We start from the raw sequence: 18,307 nt of genomic DNA, 5'->3' as shown, positions 1-18,307 counted from the left end.
ATATCACAGAGCAATTCAACAGGAAAACAAATAATTCCAACACATGTATCAGTGAATATATTGCTTCTAAGCATGGCAGGAATTGCTTACCTGTGGAGCACCTGTAAAGAGATCCTGCTCAGCTCGCGCTCTCTGACAAATAGTATTGCTGCACGAGGAAGCTGGATGTTTCTCTGCAACTGGCAAACAATGGCAAAATATTTATACTGGCGACTTGAGTTTCTGGTTCCTTGCTTCAATGGCTTTGAAGGTCTGATTGCTGTGTTGTTTAGCTGCATAATTCCAGTCAGAGTTTCTTAAGAACCTTGTTCCACTTGAATAACACTGGAGAGTATGTCTTTTTTTTTTTTTTTTGGCATTTAGGAAATAAAATGACATGCTCATGCGGATTACAGAATTTGCTTTACTGACACAAATGTGTCGAGTATAATGTATTTTCATGATTAACAGCACATGAAAGGTGATGCATTTATACAAAACGTTTTCAAAATCATGAGTAGAAAAACTAAAAAATGTATGTACTAAGGTCTCCAGTGTTACTGGAGTGGACTGCCTTAAAGTTAGATTGGCTGAGGTCCAACAATGTGATGCCTTAAATGAGAATTTAAGGCATCACATTCAAGAGCTCTGGCAATAAAAGAAAAGACTGATGCCAACTTTTTAACATCAGATGATTTATATGTTGATATCTCATGAACACTGATGATTGTAGTTGACTTTAAGTGTGGTAAAAATAATGGCAAAACCACATCAACAGTGACTTAAATAGTGTCCAAAAACACACAGGTAAATTATAATAAATTGTGAAATTGGTTGCACGAGTTCAGAATTTACAATAATTACCACTTTCACATTTCTATGGTATCTTTCTAAAGCCAGTAATTAAATTTATCGTAAATTTCAGCCTTGCAAAATGTGACAATGTACATCAATGATGGACAAACAGATTAACAGAGAGTATAAAGCCACACTACACTAGCAGTTCAGTTTGGCTGTACTTGTGCTTTAAGCTAAATGCTCAAATGTCAGAATGCTAACATGTTCACAGTGACAATACTAACGAGTAGCAGGTAAAATGTTTCATATGTTCACCATCTTAAGTTTAGCTTGTTAGCATGCTAACATTTGATAATTAGCACTAAACATACAGATGGTAATGCCATTAGTTTTGCAGGTATTTGTTCATAAATCAAAGTATTGGACAAATCGAAAATTTGTCCTGATGGTGGCGCTAAATGAAAAGTTAGGGGATCACAAAAGTCATAACAATTCATTGGCTGGCAACCATGAATGTGAACTGTCAAAGCCCACTGGCATGAACTACAACCTCAAAAATGACTATAAAATATAGTCAACACCTCTGTGAAAGAGCCTAAACAATGTGATGTGTTTATAGCGATGCTGACATTCAAAAGTTGCTGTGTCAGTGGCAATTGTACAGGGGCAAATATAGTAGGTAGGTGTAGGAGTGTAAAAACCTGAACAATACAAGCATGCTTTGGTAAAAGTAGAGGAGGGAGTAAGTGCAGGCTAGTTCAGAGAGGAGACATTCCCAAGGTGAAATGCAGACGATAAAATTCTGCACTGATTCAAGGTCTATTTATCAGTAGAGTCAAAGCCGTGTATATTCCATAATCTAAGATGACAAGCAAATCTCTCTCTAAAGTGGCTTGTTCGACCATCTCTGATTCTTAAATTATCTCATAAAAGGGCATGTCAGTCTGAGTGATCACAGTCAATATAGCTCTCAGAAGGAGGCATAGGGCCACACTGTGCCGTGCCACTTTTTCCATGTCCTTTAATGAGAAATATGTAAGGATAACAGGGAGGAAGAGACGGTTCAGTCAAATACTGAAGTAGCAGATTTGGGGGGATATTCTATGTATGTACTGTGACGTGAGCTTGTGACGTGAGCATGACTAACATTTGACTTTAGTATTGTAAATCATTGCACAGAGGGGAGTCAATGCAGCAGCTGCTTTTGTTAGATTTGACATCTCCCTGCGTGTACATATGAATGGCTCATTTGTGCTATGCATGTAAAAGGTCAATGGTTATGGAAAGCATTTTAAACAGGCACTCTGAGACTTAATTTAACTTTCTCAGGGTGAAGATGCTCTTCATCGCTCTGTCTACTTGATATATTTGTGAAAAAACACTTTGCATGAATCGTCCATGAGGTACAAAAGTACCATAAATGTCTCATAAAATTCACAAACTTCTTGAGATGTGTATGTAGGCCACAAGCACACACATACACACACCCACACTTTAATCAAGGTCAGTGTCAGGTCAGTATAAATAGAGCTCTTGGGCTTCTTGTTTAGAAGGACATTGTATAGCAGTTTTGTCTGCATTACTGTCCTGCTACAGTTTAGATTCACCTTCTCTGTTTTATAGAACAAGGCACGTGCCTGCCAGAGCATCAGAACTTTGGAGGTGACAGGTGCACAAGACCACCCTGTCCCCGACCCTCCCCCAAGACAAGGCTGTCACATCAGTAACAGGCCTATAAAAGCCCCCATGGTCATGTTGTCACTGGTGGTTAGTGGAGTTTTATCTGCACTACTGTACAGAAAATGTATAGCAAGGTAGGAGCGAAGCTTACAAAAGAAGTAAGCACTTCACCTTTGGTTTCTTTTTCAGAGGAAACACCAATGACAATATTGACCCGCCACCCTTGCACCCTTTTAACTGCAGTTCTTGGCTGATTTCTGTCCTGCCTCTGTGTATTTTCAAGGAAATGCTTCTGAAACATCAACAGCACCTGCAGAGACAAAGAGATGTCATCGCCTACAGGATGAAGAAGCTAGCAGCAAAGCAGGTGGAGATAACAGTAAGTCTATTATATTTCTTGACTCTGTTGTGAGTAGAAATACAATACAATACAGATTGCTTGCTGACAACTGTCATTAGTTGATAATTTATCTCCTCCTTTTTTTTTTTGCTATTAGTCTGCAGGCTAATAACCTGCTAAATCACACAAGGTGGGACACCTTGATGGAAATATTGGCTTTGTGAATCTATGACTCTCAAAACTCAGAGATATGGTTAAAGTCAATGAAGGTTGGTGTGGGAACAGTTTGAATTGATTGGGCTGAAAAATAGGGCTTGGGCTTGGAAAATAACCCAAGGGTGCAAGAGGCAAATAAGTCATTGTTATACACCCTAAAATCATGATGCATGCTTTGTAATCTAGAGTGATGTGAATTGTGGGCTTACTCTTTTTTTTCAGTTAGTTAAGTGATCAGGTGCCCACTTAACGTCATTTTTTTTTATTTTCGCTGACAGCAGTGGAACATGGAGTCTGCCCTTGTGCTGTTGTGGGAAATTCACTTCAAGGTTAAATGAATTTTGTATTCTGAAGTGCACCTGTACATCTCTGCCTGCTTTTCATTCTTCTGCATTTCAGCAGTCGTGCTACTTCACCATTTTCCTGTGCTCTCCAATCAATAGGGCATTTCTCCCAATAAAGTGACTTGCTTTTATCTATTGCTCTCTGTTCTGTATAAAAACTCTCTTCTTAGATGCTGGAAGTGTTGCATATGGTCCTAATTATCATATTGTGTTCAAAGTGATTATATCAGGTGTTATCAAAGCAGGGTTTGCTGGCTTAGGGGTCTGCATCCCAACTAGACCATGTATTAATAACTAGTCTACATAATATATGTTATTGCAACAGTATTCCTCTAGTATTATGGGCATCAGTGAAAAGGAGGGTCAATATAAAATAAAATAGTCAAGCATGGCTGAATCTTTGACTATTTGGGGTCAAAAACACTATACCTGTATTTGTTTTGCCCATATTGTACAATGTTATGCTTTCCTTCTTACCCTCCATGGGTCTTCAGAAAAAGAATGACGTATTGAAAGAGAAAATCAAGAAGAGGTATGAGGACATGAAGCGGGTTTTGGATGAGGATCTTCGGATCACACTGACCCAGCTGGACACGGAGCACGAGGCCATAGAGAAGTTAGTGGAGGAGAGGATAGAGGACTGCTACCACCTCACCCAGGAACTGGACCAGGAACTGGCCAACATCAGTGCCCAGGTGAAAAAGGACACACAAGAAGTTGACATGCAGGTAAACACAGATCCAAAGTGGTGATTTCATGTGATGCCATTTCCAATTTATAGGGCATGTACAGTCTATTTTACTTTTTGTGTCAAGCTGTTTTTTTAATGCTATGAATTTATTGTTTTTATACCTTCTACAGAATGCTGAAACTGAAAAAAGGTATGTTTACATGACAGAAAGCTACAAAATCTTATACATACAGTTACATTTGCTAGATTTGGCACATAGGAAACTGTGGTAAATCAGAGTGACTACCAGACATTCAAATATTTCTCTGAGAACAAAGGGGAATTACCAGAGTGGAAAATTCGATGACGGAAAAGTTGCTTAAATAAGCTGGTAATTGGATTTGTTTATTTACCGCCCACAGTCAGTTTGTCACTTACGGAAAATTTTTGATCACAACACTTCCTTGTGCATCTCAGGGACAAACTGTTTATCTCAAACTATCAAACACGTTCTAGACAAAACGTGATCATGCTCATACCATGACTTTAAAGTTAAATTCAATGCTCATTCAATTCAATGACACTTCCTTACATATTTTTGCTAATATTATTTGTTGTTAGAACTTACAGAATCTATAGCACTACTACTGTGTTAATAGTTGTTTTCTGTAATAGATTTGTCACATTGGTTATTGTTTCTAAAAAAGCTTGACAATCAACCTATCATTGTTGTTTGTATCTTGTTTTTTTTTTGTTTAGAATTTCTGAGACACTGAAGTTGACTGACCCTGACCTGATTCAGCTAGATGAGTTCAAGAATGAACAACTGCTGAGTCTTACTATCAACCTTCTGCTGTTTATCAGATCCCAAGTCCCTGTCACCAAGAAACTGTTTCAGAGCTGTGAGTTCACCTAGAATGACAGGTAGATTGATATGTGAAGGAGTCTTGTGCCAAAGGTTACAATTACCGTCAAGTAGGACATGCCACAGGTGCCAAGTCTTTGTCTCAGGTGTGGGGAAAACGTGACAACTCATGTGCACTGTTTTGCACAAAACACTGGACTGATTTGTTGTCTCTTATACAGATGCTACAGATGTTGTCCTTGATGCCGACACTGCCCACCCCAAGCTGATCATCTCTTCAGAAGGGGACTCAGCCACCTACACAGACACCTGGCAGGATGTCCCAGAGACGCCCTCCCGCTTTGACACCACCCTAAACGTCATCAGCCAGAAAGGCTTCAGCGAGGGCCGCCAGTATTGGGAGGTGGAGGTGAGCGAGAAGACCTACTGGGAGCTGGGTCTCACCTACCCGAGCATCCCACGTGCTGGCCGAGAGGAGGACTGCTGGCTTGGCCGTGGCAGGGAGTCTTGGTGTGTGGAATACTTTAATGGAGACTACACAGCCTGGCATGCTGGTGTTCACTATGAGCTGCCCCTGCTGGCAGGAAAACAGTTCACCCGCATCGGGGTATACTGCAGCTTTCCCGGGGGCACGGTATGCTTTGTAGGGGCTGATACCATGACCCCCCTCTACTGCTTCTGCACCGGGAGGTTCACTGACACCCTACATCAAGCCTTATGTCCTGGTCACGACAACGAAGGCACAAACTGGAAATCCCTTAAGATTTGTGATGCTTCCCGATCAGCTCCTGTTCTCTGAGGAGGGGCAGGAAGGCCTCAGGGGTAGGAGGGAAGGAGCAGAGATGGTCAGGAATGTGTTGCGCTGTGGGGCATGCACACTATTGCCTGATCTGACATTCCTGACCTGTGACACAGCATCAGCCTTGGATACTGTGCGTGCCAGGCTAGTCTAAATATATTTAAAGGAATGGCTGAAGAGTATCTCTATTTTAGATTTCCCAGTGATGTGATTCATTTTCAGTCATTCATGCTTTTATTTACAGTGGACATGCCAAAGCTGTTCATCATATTCTGGTAAAGTGGTTATTACCTGAGCTCTATCTTTAATGCCATGATGAACCAGAATATCCAGATGAGGAAATGCAAAAAACAGATGTCAGAGATGCCAAAGAGTGGAAGCCTTTCATTCATAAATAATAATTTAAAAACTCTGATTTGTTGAGATAGATCTCAACACTCAATCAAGAATTTGGATTTGTCCACCATTTATTGAACTTAAAGGACAAAGCCAGTAGCCTTTATTTTTCAGTACTTATGAAGTTCTCTACCAGGTCTGTGGCACCTTTGGTTACTACTGAAGACATTAATCTTTAACAAAGAAAGATGAAGGTCTGCACTGTAACTCCCTTAGATGTAGTTTATTGAGACACCCACCACATTAATCTTTAAAAAAATAGGTCAAAAATTTTCAAACATTACTCAAACAGAAGTAAATACAGCATTTGTCAGGGACTATTTTCTGTTGCGGATAAATACACACTCGGTGTGCTTGCCTCTATTTACGGCAACAGCAGAGTGTATGTGGGACTGAGTTAAAATAAACTACAGTGCCCATGTTCATGGTAATGAATAAAAATGTCACCCAGTGCAACACTGTGTCTCATACATGTTTTTAATATTTTTTGGACAACAATGGAGTCCCACAGCACAGAGGAATCATCTTCATCAGGCTTTGACAACAGGGTCTGTTAGTAGAATCAATTCATTGCTGGTTTTGGTCATTTCATTTGGATTTGTTGACAACAAGAAAAATATAAAGTATCACCAGCCTTACCTTTAAGTGTAATCAGAAAGCTAAAGATGTTTGTCTACTGTTATTATTAGAAGGATGGATGGTTGAAAATTAAAAGTAATAGTGAGTATAAATTCAGGATGCTGTTCAAAAGCATTTTTATTACATTTTTAGTGTCTTCAGTATTTGATAGTGATATTCAGTGTATTCATTACCATGTTTCAAGCATCATCCCAGTGTAAAAAATATCAGCCTTTCAATGTGATCTTTGTTCACGTATATGCAAGGGGAGGTGATAAAAAAAAATACACAACTCATTACACAATAAATTCTTTATGTTTAATACAATAAAATGTTTACATAAGCATTCCTCTGTTTCGAAATTATTTAAACAAGGTATTATTGCCCCAAAATAAAAAATTGGGCCAGATTATACTTTCTATTTAATGCATTCATTCATTTTTCCAAATCTTTTCAAATATATTCCTGAGGACAACAGCATTTAACACCGGAAAGCATTTAAAATTTTACCCCTAAAAATATATTTTTTTCCCTCCTTCAATTCCATTCCAAAACAAGTGGAGCAAACACTACTTTCAGCACAGGTTGGGCACCACATCACTGATCAGAGATCCATGTGTCGAGAGGATTCAAGAGTTGTGTCTGTATTGGACAAGTGCACTGGTTAAAATGGGAAATGTCTCAAGCCAGTATTGATCACACTTCTGGCTCCAATAAATATTATATAATTGTGCTATAAAATAAAAAAAGTGACTAAAAAATACAAAGAGTGAAAAGGGGAAAATATAATGACAAATTAAAGCTATTGCTGAACTTTTCCCCAAAGTTCCTGACACATGCAGTCATGTGAATAATGTAAAAACATTGCGGCAACAGTGAGAGTGTGTATTGTAGACATGTGGATTGTGTATGTTCAGACTTGTCACCACCAGTAATAGCTGCCTCTGTGATTGACACACTTTGGGACAATAACACAGCGTATTTGCAGAAACAAACTTTGTGTAAGCTGTAATGACAAAATGGCAAATGTCTTTCATTTGGAAAAAATATATATTGTTAGTTTTTATCAAATAACTCAATGACAATAAATCATTCACTAAATAATACAATATTATTTTAATAAATAGTTGGCAATATGTTTAAAAATAATCAATCAAAGCAATCTAATTGTTTTTGTTTTTTTTACTTTAATCGAAATCAAAGCTCAATTTTTAAAATAAAAATAGGAAGACATTGCTTGGTACCTGTTACTACAGTGTAGTGTGTGTTTAAGTGTGACAATGTACAACACTAATATACAGTGAAATGATGTGGCATTTGTGCTTTGGGCGCCAGTCCAGCTTTACATAGTGATATTTCCCAAATTTATGACACAGATTTAGACATTCTCAAGTTCTCTATCTGGAGTAAAAATCCTAAAATCTGTATCATATCATTTGCTAAAGATACAGCCGCGAAGAGGAATGTCAAAATTTAAAGATTAAAAAAGGGAAATTCATAAAACTGATTTGTTGGACCCTGACTATTAATAAGACAAATGCGTAATTTTGATCATATGCAAATACATGAACTTCACTTATGCAGGCTTGAACAACAAGCGAGTGAAGTCGTCAACATCACGCTGAGAAAACTGGCAAAGTTGCAAATGATCCTTGCTTTTATGGAGGTGGACTATATACTATGCACTTGACCCAAGATCTCATAGAACTAATCATTACACAGCAAAAGATTGCACCTTCCTAGCCATACATATATGAAATTCTTTAACATTACATTTACCCACTTAATGGGACATTAAAGAACCTGAGGATGCCAGCATGCTGCTACCAACTTAAACTTGCTAGGAAGGCTGAAACACTGAGCCTTTGGCAAGAGCATCATGACATGTTTCTGCTCAGAGGAGTGTTGTCTTTTTCTTTTGCCTCTTTTCTGGACGATTGACAGCTGAAAACATTAAAACACAGATAGCTGAAAATGATCTGATCCATTTTCCAGATGCGTTTTTTTTTTTTTTTCTTTTCTTTTTTTTTTGCCTCCACATCGGACAGGGTTAGTAATCAAAGCAGGTCCCTCATTTCTCATATGGCAATCATAGGATTTGTAATCACTCCAATTTGTTACTCCAGTTTCCTAGTGGAGATTTCTATAGACTGACCTGAGATAAAACATAAGGACAGCATTCATTCACAAAGGCTTTTAAAAGAATAGTTTGACATTTTTGGAAATACGGTTATTTCCTTTGAGTTGGAAAGAAAAGATTTACAGTATATCACTTTCATGCGTGAAGGGACATGAAGCTACAACCAGCAGCTGGTTAGCTTAGTGTAGCACATAGACTGGAAACAAGGGGAAACAGCTAGCCTTGCTCTGTCCACCGATTAAAAAATACACCTACAAGCACCTCTAAACCTTACTAATGAACATGTCAAAACCACAATTTGGCATTTTTACTCCTCAGATTTTGTCCGGATTAAACATAGGTATAAATATAAGATATAACATGTTCATTTGTGAGCTTTTAGAGGTGCTGGTAGGCAGATTTTGTAACCTTTGGACAGAGCCAGGCTAGCTGTTTTCCCTTGTTTCCAGCCTTTATGCTAAGCTAAGCTAATGAGCTGCTGGCTTTAGATTCATATCTGTACAGATACAGATTCATTACTGTACAGACATTAGAGTGGCATCGATCTTATCGAACTCTATGCAAGAAAGGGAATAAGCATATTTTTCCAAATGTCAAATGATTCATTTAAAACATTCAACTGTCCCTTGTTTTCCAATTTAATTTTAGTTAATAGTTGTTAATAGTATTGTACACTGTACAAAGGACATAGGACTGCCTTAGACAGGTTCATGATCTGTTTCTGAAGAGATTTCTCTCAGAACTCCAAATGTTAATTATTTCAGTTAATCAGAAACCCTGATCTAGGCAATGAATGCAAGCTTGGCCTTGAAGAGTCCTGTCCACTAGGTACAGTTCCTTTCAACATCTGTTCCAAATGCTGGAAAATGGTGAAACACATATTCAGATATGATTCCCCAAACCCACGAAAAACTGGCAGCAAATTTCCCGGGCTGGTAGAATAACATGGATATTTCACAATGCCTGTCGACAAAGATCAGATCAATGTGACGCCGTTATTCTGAAGAATAACCTGAAGAAGAAGTTTCACCATCAACACATGAACGCGGAGTGTCACTGTAAATATTTGTCTTTTCTCACGGAGTGCTCATTTTCAGGCCCAGCTACACGTGCAAAATGTCATACGTGCTCCAAATGTGCAGTGTCCTGCTGGGCCTGAATCATCCCTGAATGCTTTGACCGCTAAGTCGGTGCCTGAAACAGTCAGTCTGGTCAGTCTAGTCGGTCAATCAGTCAGTCCGTAGTGTCATATAGTCCAGTCGGTTAGAGTGGCGGTCAGTTAAAATACAGTTCTTTCGTCAGCATAGAGACCACGCAAGGAATCTGCTTCTTCTCACTGAAGCGTGGGTCTTCAGACCAGGACTCAAAGCTGGTGGCCACCATGTAGTTGACACGTGTCAGGATCTGCATTATTTCCAGCTGCTTGCCAAACTCGTTGAGGACATTGCAGAGCGCCTGGACAAACCAGGAGCCGCGTCCAGGGTTCCTCCATGAGTAATACCCTGCAAAATCACCATCATCATGAATTAGCAATGAAACCGTCTGCTAACTGATATCCAGAAGAGGGATGTTAGACACTTAAGATACTCTCACTTTCAAGCAGTCTTACATTTGCCAATATAAACATCTTCAATTTAAAACAGTTTACCTGGCACAGTGGAGTAGGCAAAGAGGAAATCTGCCTCTACAGGGATCTTATGTCTTGGATTAGCATCCGTCTCCAGGGTATCGTTCGGCGGACCCGAATCTGTCTGTATACCATCATCAAATTCAGAACCCCGACAAGCCTGGTGAAGTAAATGAAATGACATTTCATTGTGATCCTGAGTAGCTTTCTCAACGATGACCTGGTGAAGCAATTAAAAATTAACTGTTTTTAAAAGCTGAGCTGGGAAACACTTAAAACAATTATTATTTTCAGTCCTCTGGGAGAGCTACTGAAAGCCATTTCAATCTCTCTTCTCAACAAAACCAACTGTTACATTTACAGTTACATTTTTTTTATAAATTAAACCCCTCTGTTAACCATTTGGGTCAAAAGTGGTGAACTTGACACATAAAATGTACGAGTTGTCCTACAACTGTACCATTATTGTTACATAATCACACCGTATTTTTCTTATCACACTCTCATTTGTAAAAATTAAGTCTTCAGAATTGCATACCTGGATGAAGAAGAGTTTGGGCTTTCCGACTAAGCTTTTGCACATGTCCCCCCTGAACAGCGAGGTCATGGACTTGATGGGCATGGCTCCATCTGTGCCGTAGATCATGCCTTCCTCGCCGTGGCTTAGCAGGATACAGGCGAAACACGAGCTGTCACTATGGTCTTCCTCCGAGGCTGACCCATACACACACAAACAAACACTCAGCTCTTAGCTCGGCTCAGGCCTCATTAAACTTCTCCAAATCAATTAACGATCTCAGTAACATAATCCAGTCTGGAATTTATTTAGCCCTTATCCGTTTACGATTCTTGAATTTTTTCTTTAAATTTTAAGGTTATTATTCCAATCTAAATGACTTTTGTTTATTTAAATTTCAATTAATTATGATTTTCTAATCTTATAATAAAATGTTGCACCTCAGCATATTGCTAGACCCTAATACACAGTTGTATTCATCTCCTTAAGAGCATGAAAGTGCTGAGTGAATTCCATTGCAGTCTTTCTGTTGAAGATGGCACATAATGAGATATTTTGTGTGCAAAGTTGACATTTTAGCCAGAGGGTTGCACGAGAAGAAAGGGTCCATCCTCAAGAGAACACAACAACTGTGCTCATTAAACTTCATGACATAATGTCCTTTAGATTTTTAGATTTCTTGTGTACTAGTAGACTTTTTGACATGATGAAATCTGGCCAGAGAAACGTCAAGTAGTTTGATCAGTGACACCAAAAGTTTAAACTTTTTTGCTGGACATGTAGCATCTTCAGTAGTTTATGTAATTATTTTATTTTACAACAGCTCCACCTGCTGTCTTACCTGGTGGTTTTAAGAAACACATAATTTAGTCTTTAAGTTTCTTAAAGCAGATAACTGTACTGTAATGTATGTATATTGATGAGTCTGGTAGAGTTGATAACAAATCTGTTATATACTGTAAAACTATTTGCTTGCAAAGTCAGGAGATATCTGTGCTACCAATACCTGAAAATCCAAATCTTTTCACCTTCCCTCAACTGAAAATAATGTATCCAAGACGCTGTTACAAGAAATGCGACTTTACTATATAATTGTGTCGACATTCACGGCATCTTTTAAGTCCAAATAAAAGCTAGTATGAGTGTATGAGGCATACAACTTAGCCTCCATTTAGGTACCACCTTAATCACTATGAAAGAAAATTCTGAAAATATCCCATGGTGTTTCTAAAAGGTTTCTCTATATATTATTTGCTCGGATTAGCATTGGAAGCCAAACAGTTCAGCGCTGTTACTAATTTTGTCCAGTTTGAGAACAAGGAAAAAGTAAAAAAAGCGGAATAGCAGAGGACTCACCCTCTCTGAGAAGACGCTCCATCTTCTCACACGTCTGATCATTGTAGATGTAGACGTCAAAGCCCAGGCTCTTGAAGCACTTGAACAGCTCTCCCGCATCTCGGTCTGTGCCATTGCGTACATTCATCCCTGTGGAGACAATCTGCTTAGAATACACTACTCTTTATACACTAATATTAAGCACTGACAGGTATACGTTGTGTATGAAACATGGTCGCTGTACCTGTCTTTTCATCAAAGTTTTTGTTATTGATGATGATGCACTTTCCCACTCGCTGGTGGCTCATCTTATACTGGAATGTTGGTGAAACAATTCTGTAATGGCTTTCAGAAGAGTAGTCCTGCTCCCGCGTCTGGCCATCCTTATTCTTCTTACTAGCAGAGTCAGAGAGAAGCAGAATATTAAGGAGAGATAAAACTTCACGGTAGCATCGTTAAAAAATTTAAATTCATCACTACACTCCAACAATATTACTTACTTTTGAGCTGTACCTAATGCAAAACGTTTCTTAAGATCGGCTGATCTTTTGAAAGATATACAATAGAAAAGAACACATCAAAAGCAATATTACTACTCAAGATATTAGTCTTTTACACTGCAAAAACATAAATAAAAAACCAGCAAAGGAATAGTGATATGAATGAAAATAACAAAGACAAACACAAAGGCCATTCGATTTCAAAAAATGAATTTTGACACAACAAACCTCACTTCTGTGATGCTACAAGTTAGTAAAAAAGTGCTCTCTTCTTCAATAAGGCCCATAAGTGCAGTTAAACTCTTGACTCTTACCAAATATGACAGCGTCTTGAAAGCCAAAAGTTTTCTAAAAAATGTCCTTGATTCTTCCAAACCATTACAGTCACTTTTAAGGCAAAATGTTTCTACAAATAATGGTTACTATAACATAAGTCAACGTCAAGACCTCCAGTGCAAGAAAAACTCACATGAAACTGAAAACACTATGAACCACTTACTCAGAAACTAAAGTGTACATACGTTTTCAAATAAGGCATTAACTTCCCGGCCAAATTTGGTCGCAGTAATCCACCGTCCGGTTAAAGAGAAAACTAGAACATATTTGTTTAGCGAAGATATAAAAAAAAATCCGTAGCATATCAATGTAGATTGAGCGAGAGGAAATCTTCCACGAGTGGCAATTCTCACAGACCTGTCATATTTCCATTCTTGAAAAGATCCATCCAGATAGCTTAGCCAACACTGGCCCATTGGGGGCTCACAAAATCCAGGCTTGTTCCAGAAGAGCCTAGTCATCAGGTTACTCAAGCACGGGAACAATACACAGCAACGCGCACCAACCACCTCATGCAAACACACTCACAGGCGGCCCAGCCATATTCTAATAAACATGTGATCCAGAACTTTTGACGCCTCCCTCCCACCTCCAAATTGTGCCAACATACTGTACCTGACAATTGCGTGAGGGTGGGCAAACAGCTGCAACTCTGTTTTGCTGTGGGCTGGGCATGGCAGAAAGAGGAGCAGGTAGGAGGAGGGAGAAGAGGAATATGAGGCGGCTGTGTCTTACCTGGGTTCGTCATTAAGCGCTACGCCACTCTGCATCTGAAATGCGTTGGTTTTGTCTCGTATCTTTTTTTTCCCCCAAAAGAGTACGTTTCTCCAGACCTGGCAGCTTAATTTTTGGCTGTGTGCTAGGATACTGACATGCTCTCTGTACTGGATGGAGACCTGACTGGGCCAGCGGGTGCTGAGGACAGGGGCGGCGCACTGTGAGCCCCCTGAGTCAGCAGCCTTGCCACCACACCAGTGATTTCTAAAGGCCTATTCACACATGGCCCCTGTGCCTCGCTCCCTGCTGAGGTCAGACAGGGCAACAAGTTGCTCCTCTGCTGACAGGCACAGAATCCACCTGTACCAATATACAAACTGTGAGTGCCTAACCATCTCAGCCTTTACACAAGAGGCACAAGAAGGAAGACAAAAAGCAGGCACTTCGCCAAACATCTTAACCTTTGATTAATCAAATAGTCGTTTCAGCTCTACAACAAATTACCAAGAAATTACAGGTTATATGTAATTTCTTCCTTGGTTTAAAACAAAACCGAGAAATGCAGACAATTATAAATAATACTAGAGACAATAATTATCATCTTTTTGACATTATACACAATTCCGTCACAGACAGGCATGACACGACAGGCATCACATGTTGATCTGCTTGTTAGTCATGCCTTGTTCCTCTGAAAGATGCCGCCCAAGTACTGTAGATAGGCTGGTATCAGTTTTATGTAATACTTCTAAATATGGCACACGTGTCTGCTGTTTGGTAGCCATGACTATGTTGCTATGCAGATTAGGCATACATCATTTCAACATTAAATGTATGCTCATTTCTAAATACACTAAGTCATCTTTTGCCTTTAAACAATTCAACATATTTCAAAAGCACTTTTATTTTTATAAATCTAAATCTGAGATGCCTCATTTTGTTGTTTTATGTTTTTTAGAAACAATTACAAAATCCTCCACTGTTATCTTGACAGTTTGGGGTAATAATCGAAATGCCACACAGAGCACACAGACTTTGTGTTTGATTACCAGTGTCTGGGAGAAACCTAGCTGACAAATGTTCCCCCACTACAAAGGTTTGTAGTGCCACCTTGTGAGTCAGACTGGAATAAACAGAGGCTACTCTCTGTAGTGCTCATGTAACGTCAGTGATGCAGTTTAAACTTCTTGCCCCATTACACTAATTAGATCATCAAAAACTGGGTTGTTGGGTCAAGGGTATACATTTTATAGTTTTTAATGGTTTAATTAGTTGGGTGCCAAGAGGAACAAATGCAACCTCCATATACAAAGAATACATTACCTTCTGAATACACCTCTAGTATATTTCTAAACGCAGAATATGTGTTGTCTTCTATTCTTCTATGAAGTTGTTGCACAAAGTAGAGGTATACTATGCAGGATTTTCCTAAAAAACAATGTACAGACTCTGTCTGTATTTTCTTATTATTTTGCTGTGTCCGGGACGCTTCTGGGCGTCAGCCTTTGGGCAGTAGGTGTATAGCCCCCAGCCAATAACAACGCGCAGGTGTGAGGGCCGGACTTCTTGTGTAGTGACCAGGTTACATCGCTGTCTCCGTCTCTCTCCTCTGCTCCGCTCTGCTCTCTGTGTCATGGATGTTTAAAGAGCTGCAGGTCTCTGTGTCTGCTTGACCGAGGGCAGGGCCGAAGCTACACACATGCAGAGCAGAGAGGCCGAAGCTCTGCAATCATACAAAATCCAGCAATATAGCACCTTCCCACAGGGTTGTGCGGAGCTGTGGGCATAGGTTTTTTTTGTGCTTTAGAACATTACCGCCGCAAAACAATCAGAAAATAATGTTTTATTTATCTGATTCACGGCTTTGTTCTCGCCAGTGCTGCTCGCTCTTTTCATTCACTTTCTAGCTTGCTCAACCACTGCTACTCACTCTCTCTCTCTCTTGGTGGGCCAGGGAGGAGGGGTCAACTTTGAATGCTCTTTGTTTACAAACACCAACCAACAAATCCTGCATAGTATACCTTTAATATGTAAAAATTGATTTTTCTTTGAGGTATTTAGTGATGTAGCACCACTGCATGATCATTGCTACATTTACGAAGAAAATGTGAAATAAATATATTAGAAACATTACTAATTTACCACAAAAACATATTTTTCTCTCTATATTATGTAGAATTAAAAAAGTAACCAGCACGGGAACAACTGAGGGTGAAAACAGGGACAAAGGGACAATCACAAATAGCTACACCTTGCCTGCCCAGCGCCACTGCCGCTGAAGAATAGTTAGGCTACTACTGAAGGAAAGGCTGGAGCAAAAAACAAAACAATCTGGATAGAGGTTTCAAAGAGTACCACATTCTGAAGAAAGAGGAAGAGGACTGCAGCCGCAAAACAGCCAAGTCATGCAAGGCCTTCTTTATGCCACACAAATGAATCATAACAGATGGCATGAATCACCAGGTAAATATGAGCAACCAAAATAGGCACATATCAGTCCACAGATGAAAGTTTGATAAAGAACAATCATTTTGTTTTACTATAACTCCAGCACTGAAATAACCCTATAGTCATAGACTGTTGTTAACCGGAGAAGGAGTAATAATAGAAGTGCAAGCTACTTGCATATTCTTATACATAGTCTATTAACGTAAATGTTAAGTGAATTTAATTCCTTATGGTCCAAACTATGTGAATTCCTCCCATGAATGTGGGTTTCCCTCTGCAGATATAGGTTACTGGATTAATAAAACAGGAAATCACCCAAACAGTAGAAATCTCCCTCTGCGGTCAGGTTTGGCGTCTGTTTGGTCTCCCACCAGCTCCCCTTCCTCATCTCCAAGTTCAGTCGGCTTTTCAGGTTCTCCAGCCATCTGCAGTCACAGTAACACATATATTACATTTCATCTTGTGGTTTACTGTACATTACGTTTGACAACAACAGCAGTATGACGAACGTTGACATCATTTTAACGCTTCATATTTCCTCATCACTGCTAACATCAAAATTGCTCGTAAGCGGTTGTTCAAAAGGTTTAAAATAAATATAAACAAATATTTACTACACTTAGACCTATAATAATTAGCTATTTTAATCACCACCTCAACCCAGCATGTTAGCTTGTTGCTTGATTAGCATAAAACATAGTTATGCCAACGTTAGCTAAAACGCTAACTGAATCAAAACTATGTTCAAAACTTATGAGCGGCTAAGTTAGCATGAACTTACACTCTGTCGTTCTTGTATTGTTGCTATGTCAGCTTCAGTATTGCACAAAAGTTGAGTGTGAGTCGGTTTTCTTTCTCCGCAGTTTGTGCTGACTTTCTGTTCCTTAGAAATCTTGAGAAAACCATAGGAGAAAATGAAAGTATGCTCAGTTTGAAGTCTGAGGTGCGTAACTACGTCAGAGCCGCGCGTCACTCAGATATGATATTCAAACAGATATACAGTATATACATATACATATACAGTATGTATTAACAAGAAAAGATCAGCCACAGTCTGTCTTATCCAGAATGTTAGGCACGAGGAACAGCTGTAAAAAAAAAAACAATGTAAAGAAAAAAAAAATATATATATAGAAAATTGTAGTATATTATTTTATACATAACAAAATTAAAACTATACACACAATCGAAGGTGATCCATCAGAATACTGTACCCACACCATTGTATGGTCATGATGTGATGATGTGATGTCTCAAAAATCATGTGCAATAACCCTGCAATACCAAACCATGTTACTGTTCTTACAAATTATTAACATTAGAGCCTCTATAAATGTCCAAGCAGTACAATAGTCCAGCATTTTTTTCACTGCCATTCACTCTTGTACTACTTGTATTACAGTACCTAACATAATATTCAGTATCACTTTGACTTGTTAAGAGCTGCAACAATTAGCAACTATTTTGATGATCAAATAATTGTTTTAGTCATTTTAAGGAAAAAATGCCCCAAATTTGCTGGTCGCAGCTTCACAAGTGTGATGATTTTAAGCATTTATGTATCATACATGACAGTAAACTGAATATCTTTGGATTTTGTACTGTTGAATGGACAAAACAACACATTTGAAGATGTAACCTTGGGCTCTAAGAAATTACAACTGGCATGTTTTGCTATCTTCTGACATTTTATAGACAAAGCAGTTAATTGATAAATTGAGAAATTATGTCAGATTTATCAATAATGAAAGTAATCGTTAGTTTCAACCCTATACTTTATATATTCCTTATATGTGTCAATATTGCCAATAATGATTCTGATACAGATTGTGATATGATTGTTCATTGTTGTGCGGATACTATGACAATGTTCATCCATCTATCTATAGCTGTTACACCATGTATTACACTCTTCCGCTTCTTTTTAAGTGCCATACCAAGGTGCCCAAAGTTGAACTAGCTGTCCAACTCAGGATCATTAC

General features: G+C 38.9%; 2 protein-coding genes across 2 annotated transcripts; one reads left to right on the top strand and one right to left on the bottom strand.

Moving 5' to 3' along the window:
• Positions 1–2,566: 2,566 nt before the first annotated feature.
• Positions 2,567–6,063, top strand: si:ch211-28p3.4 (E3 ubiquitin-protein ligase TRIM39). The gene is made up of 6 exons (XM_042398291.1): positions 2,567–2,591; positions 2,741–2,836; positions 3,852–4,085; positions 4,219–4,238; positions 4,787–4,929; positions 5,114–6,063. The coding sequence occupies exons 1-6, from the start codon at positions 2,580–2,582 to the stop codon at positions 5,689–5,691; spliced, it is 1,083 nt and encodes a 360-aa protein (XP_042254225.1). The 5' UTR covers positions 2,567–2,579; the 3' UTR covers positions 5,692–6,063.
• Positions 6,064–9,272: 3,209 nt separating this feature from the next.
• On the bottom strand, positions 9,273–17,288 carry casp7 (caspase 7, apoptosis-related cysteine peptidase). Its single transcript, XM_042397974.1, has 7 exons — positions 17,107–17,288; positions 16,641–16,750; positions 12,569–12,720; positions 12,346–12,474; positions 11,011–11,186; positions 10,494–10,632; positions 9,273–10,347 (listed from the first exon to the last, which is right to left on the bottom strand). Exons 2-7 carry the CDS (start codon positions 16,748–16,750, stop codon positions 10,121–10,123), a joined length of 933 nt encoding a protein of 310 aa, XP_042253908.1. The 5' UTR covers positions 17,107–17,288; the 3' UTR covers positions 9,273–10,120.
• Between the last annotated feature and the right edge of the window lie 1,019 nt (positions 17,289–18,307).

The sequence above is a fragment of the Thunnus maccoyii genome, chromosome 20 (assembly GCF_910596095.1).
Source record: "Thunnus maccoyii chromosome 20, fThuMac1.1, whole genome shotgun sequence".
Taxonomy (NCBI): Eukaryota; Metazoa; Chordata; class Actinopteri; order Scombriformes; family Scombridae; genus Thunnus; species Thunnus maccoyii.
This window is presented reverse-complemented; position numbering and strand designations above follow the sequence as displayed.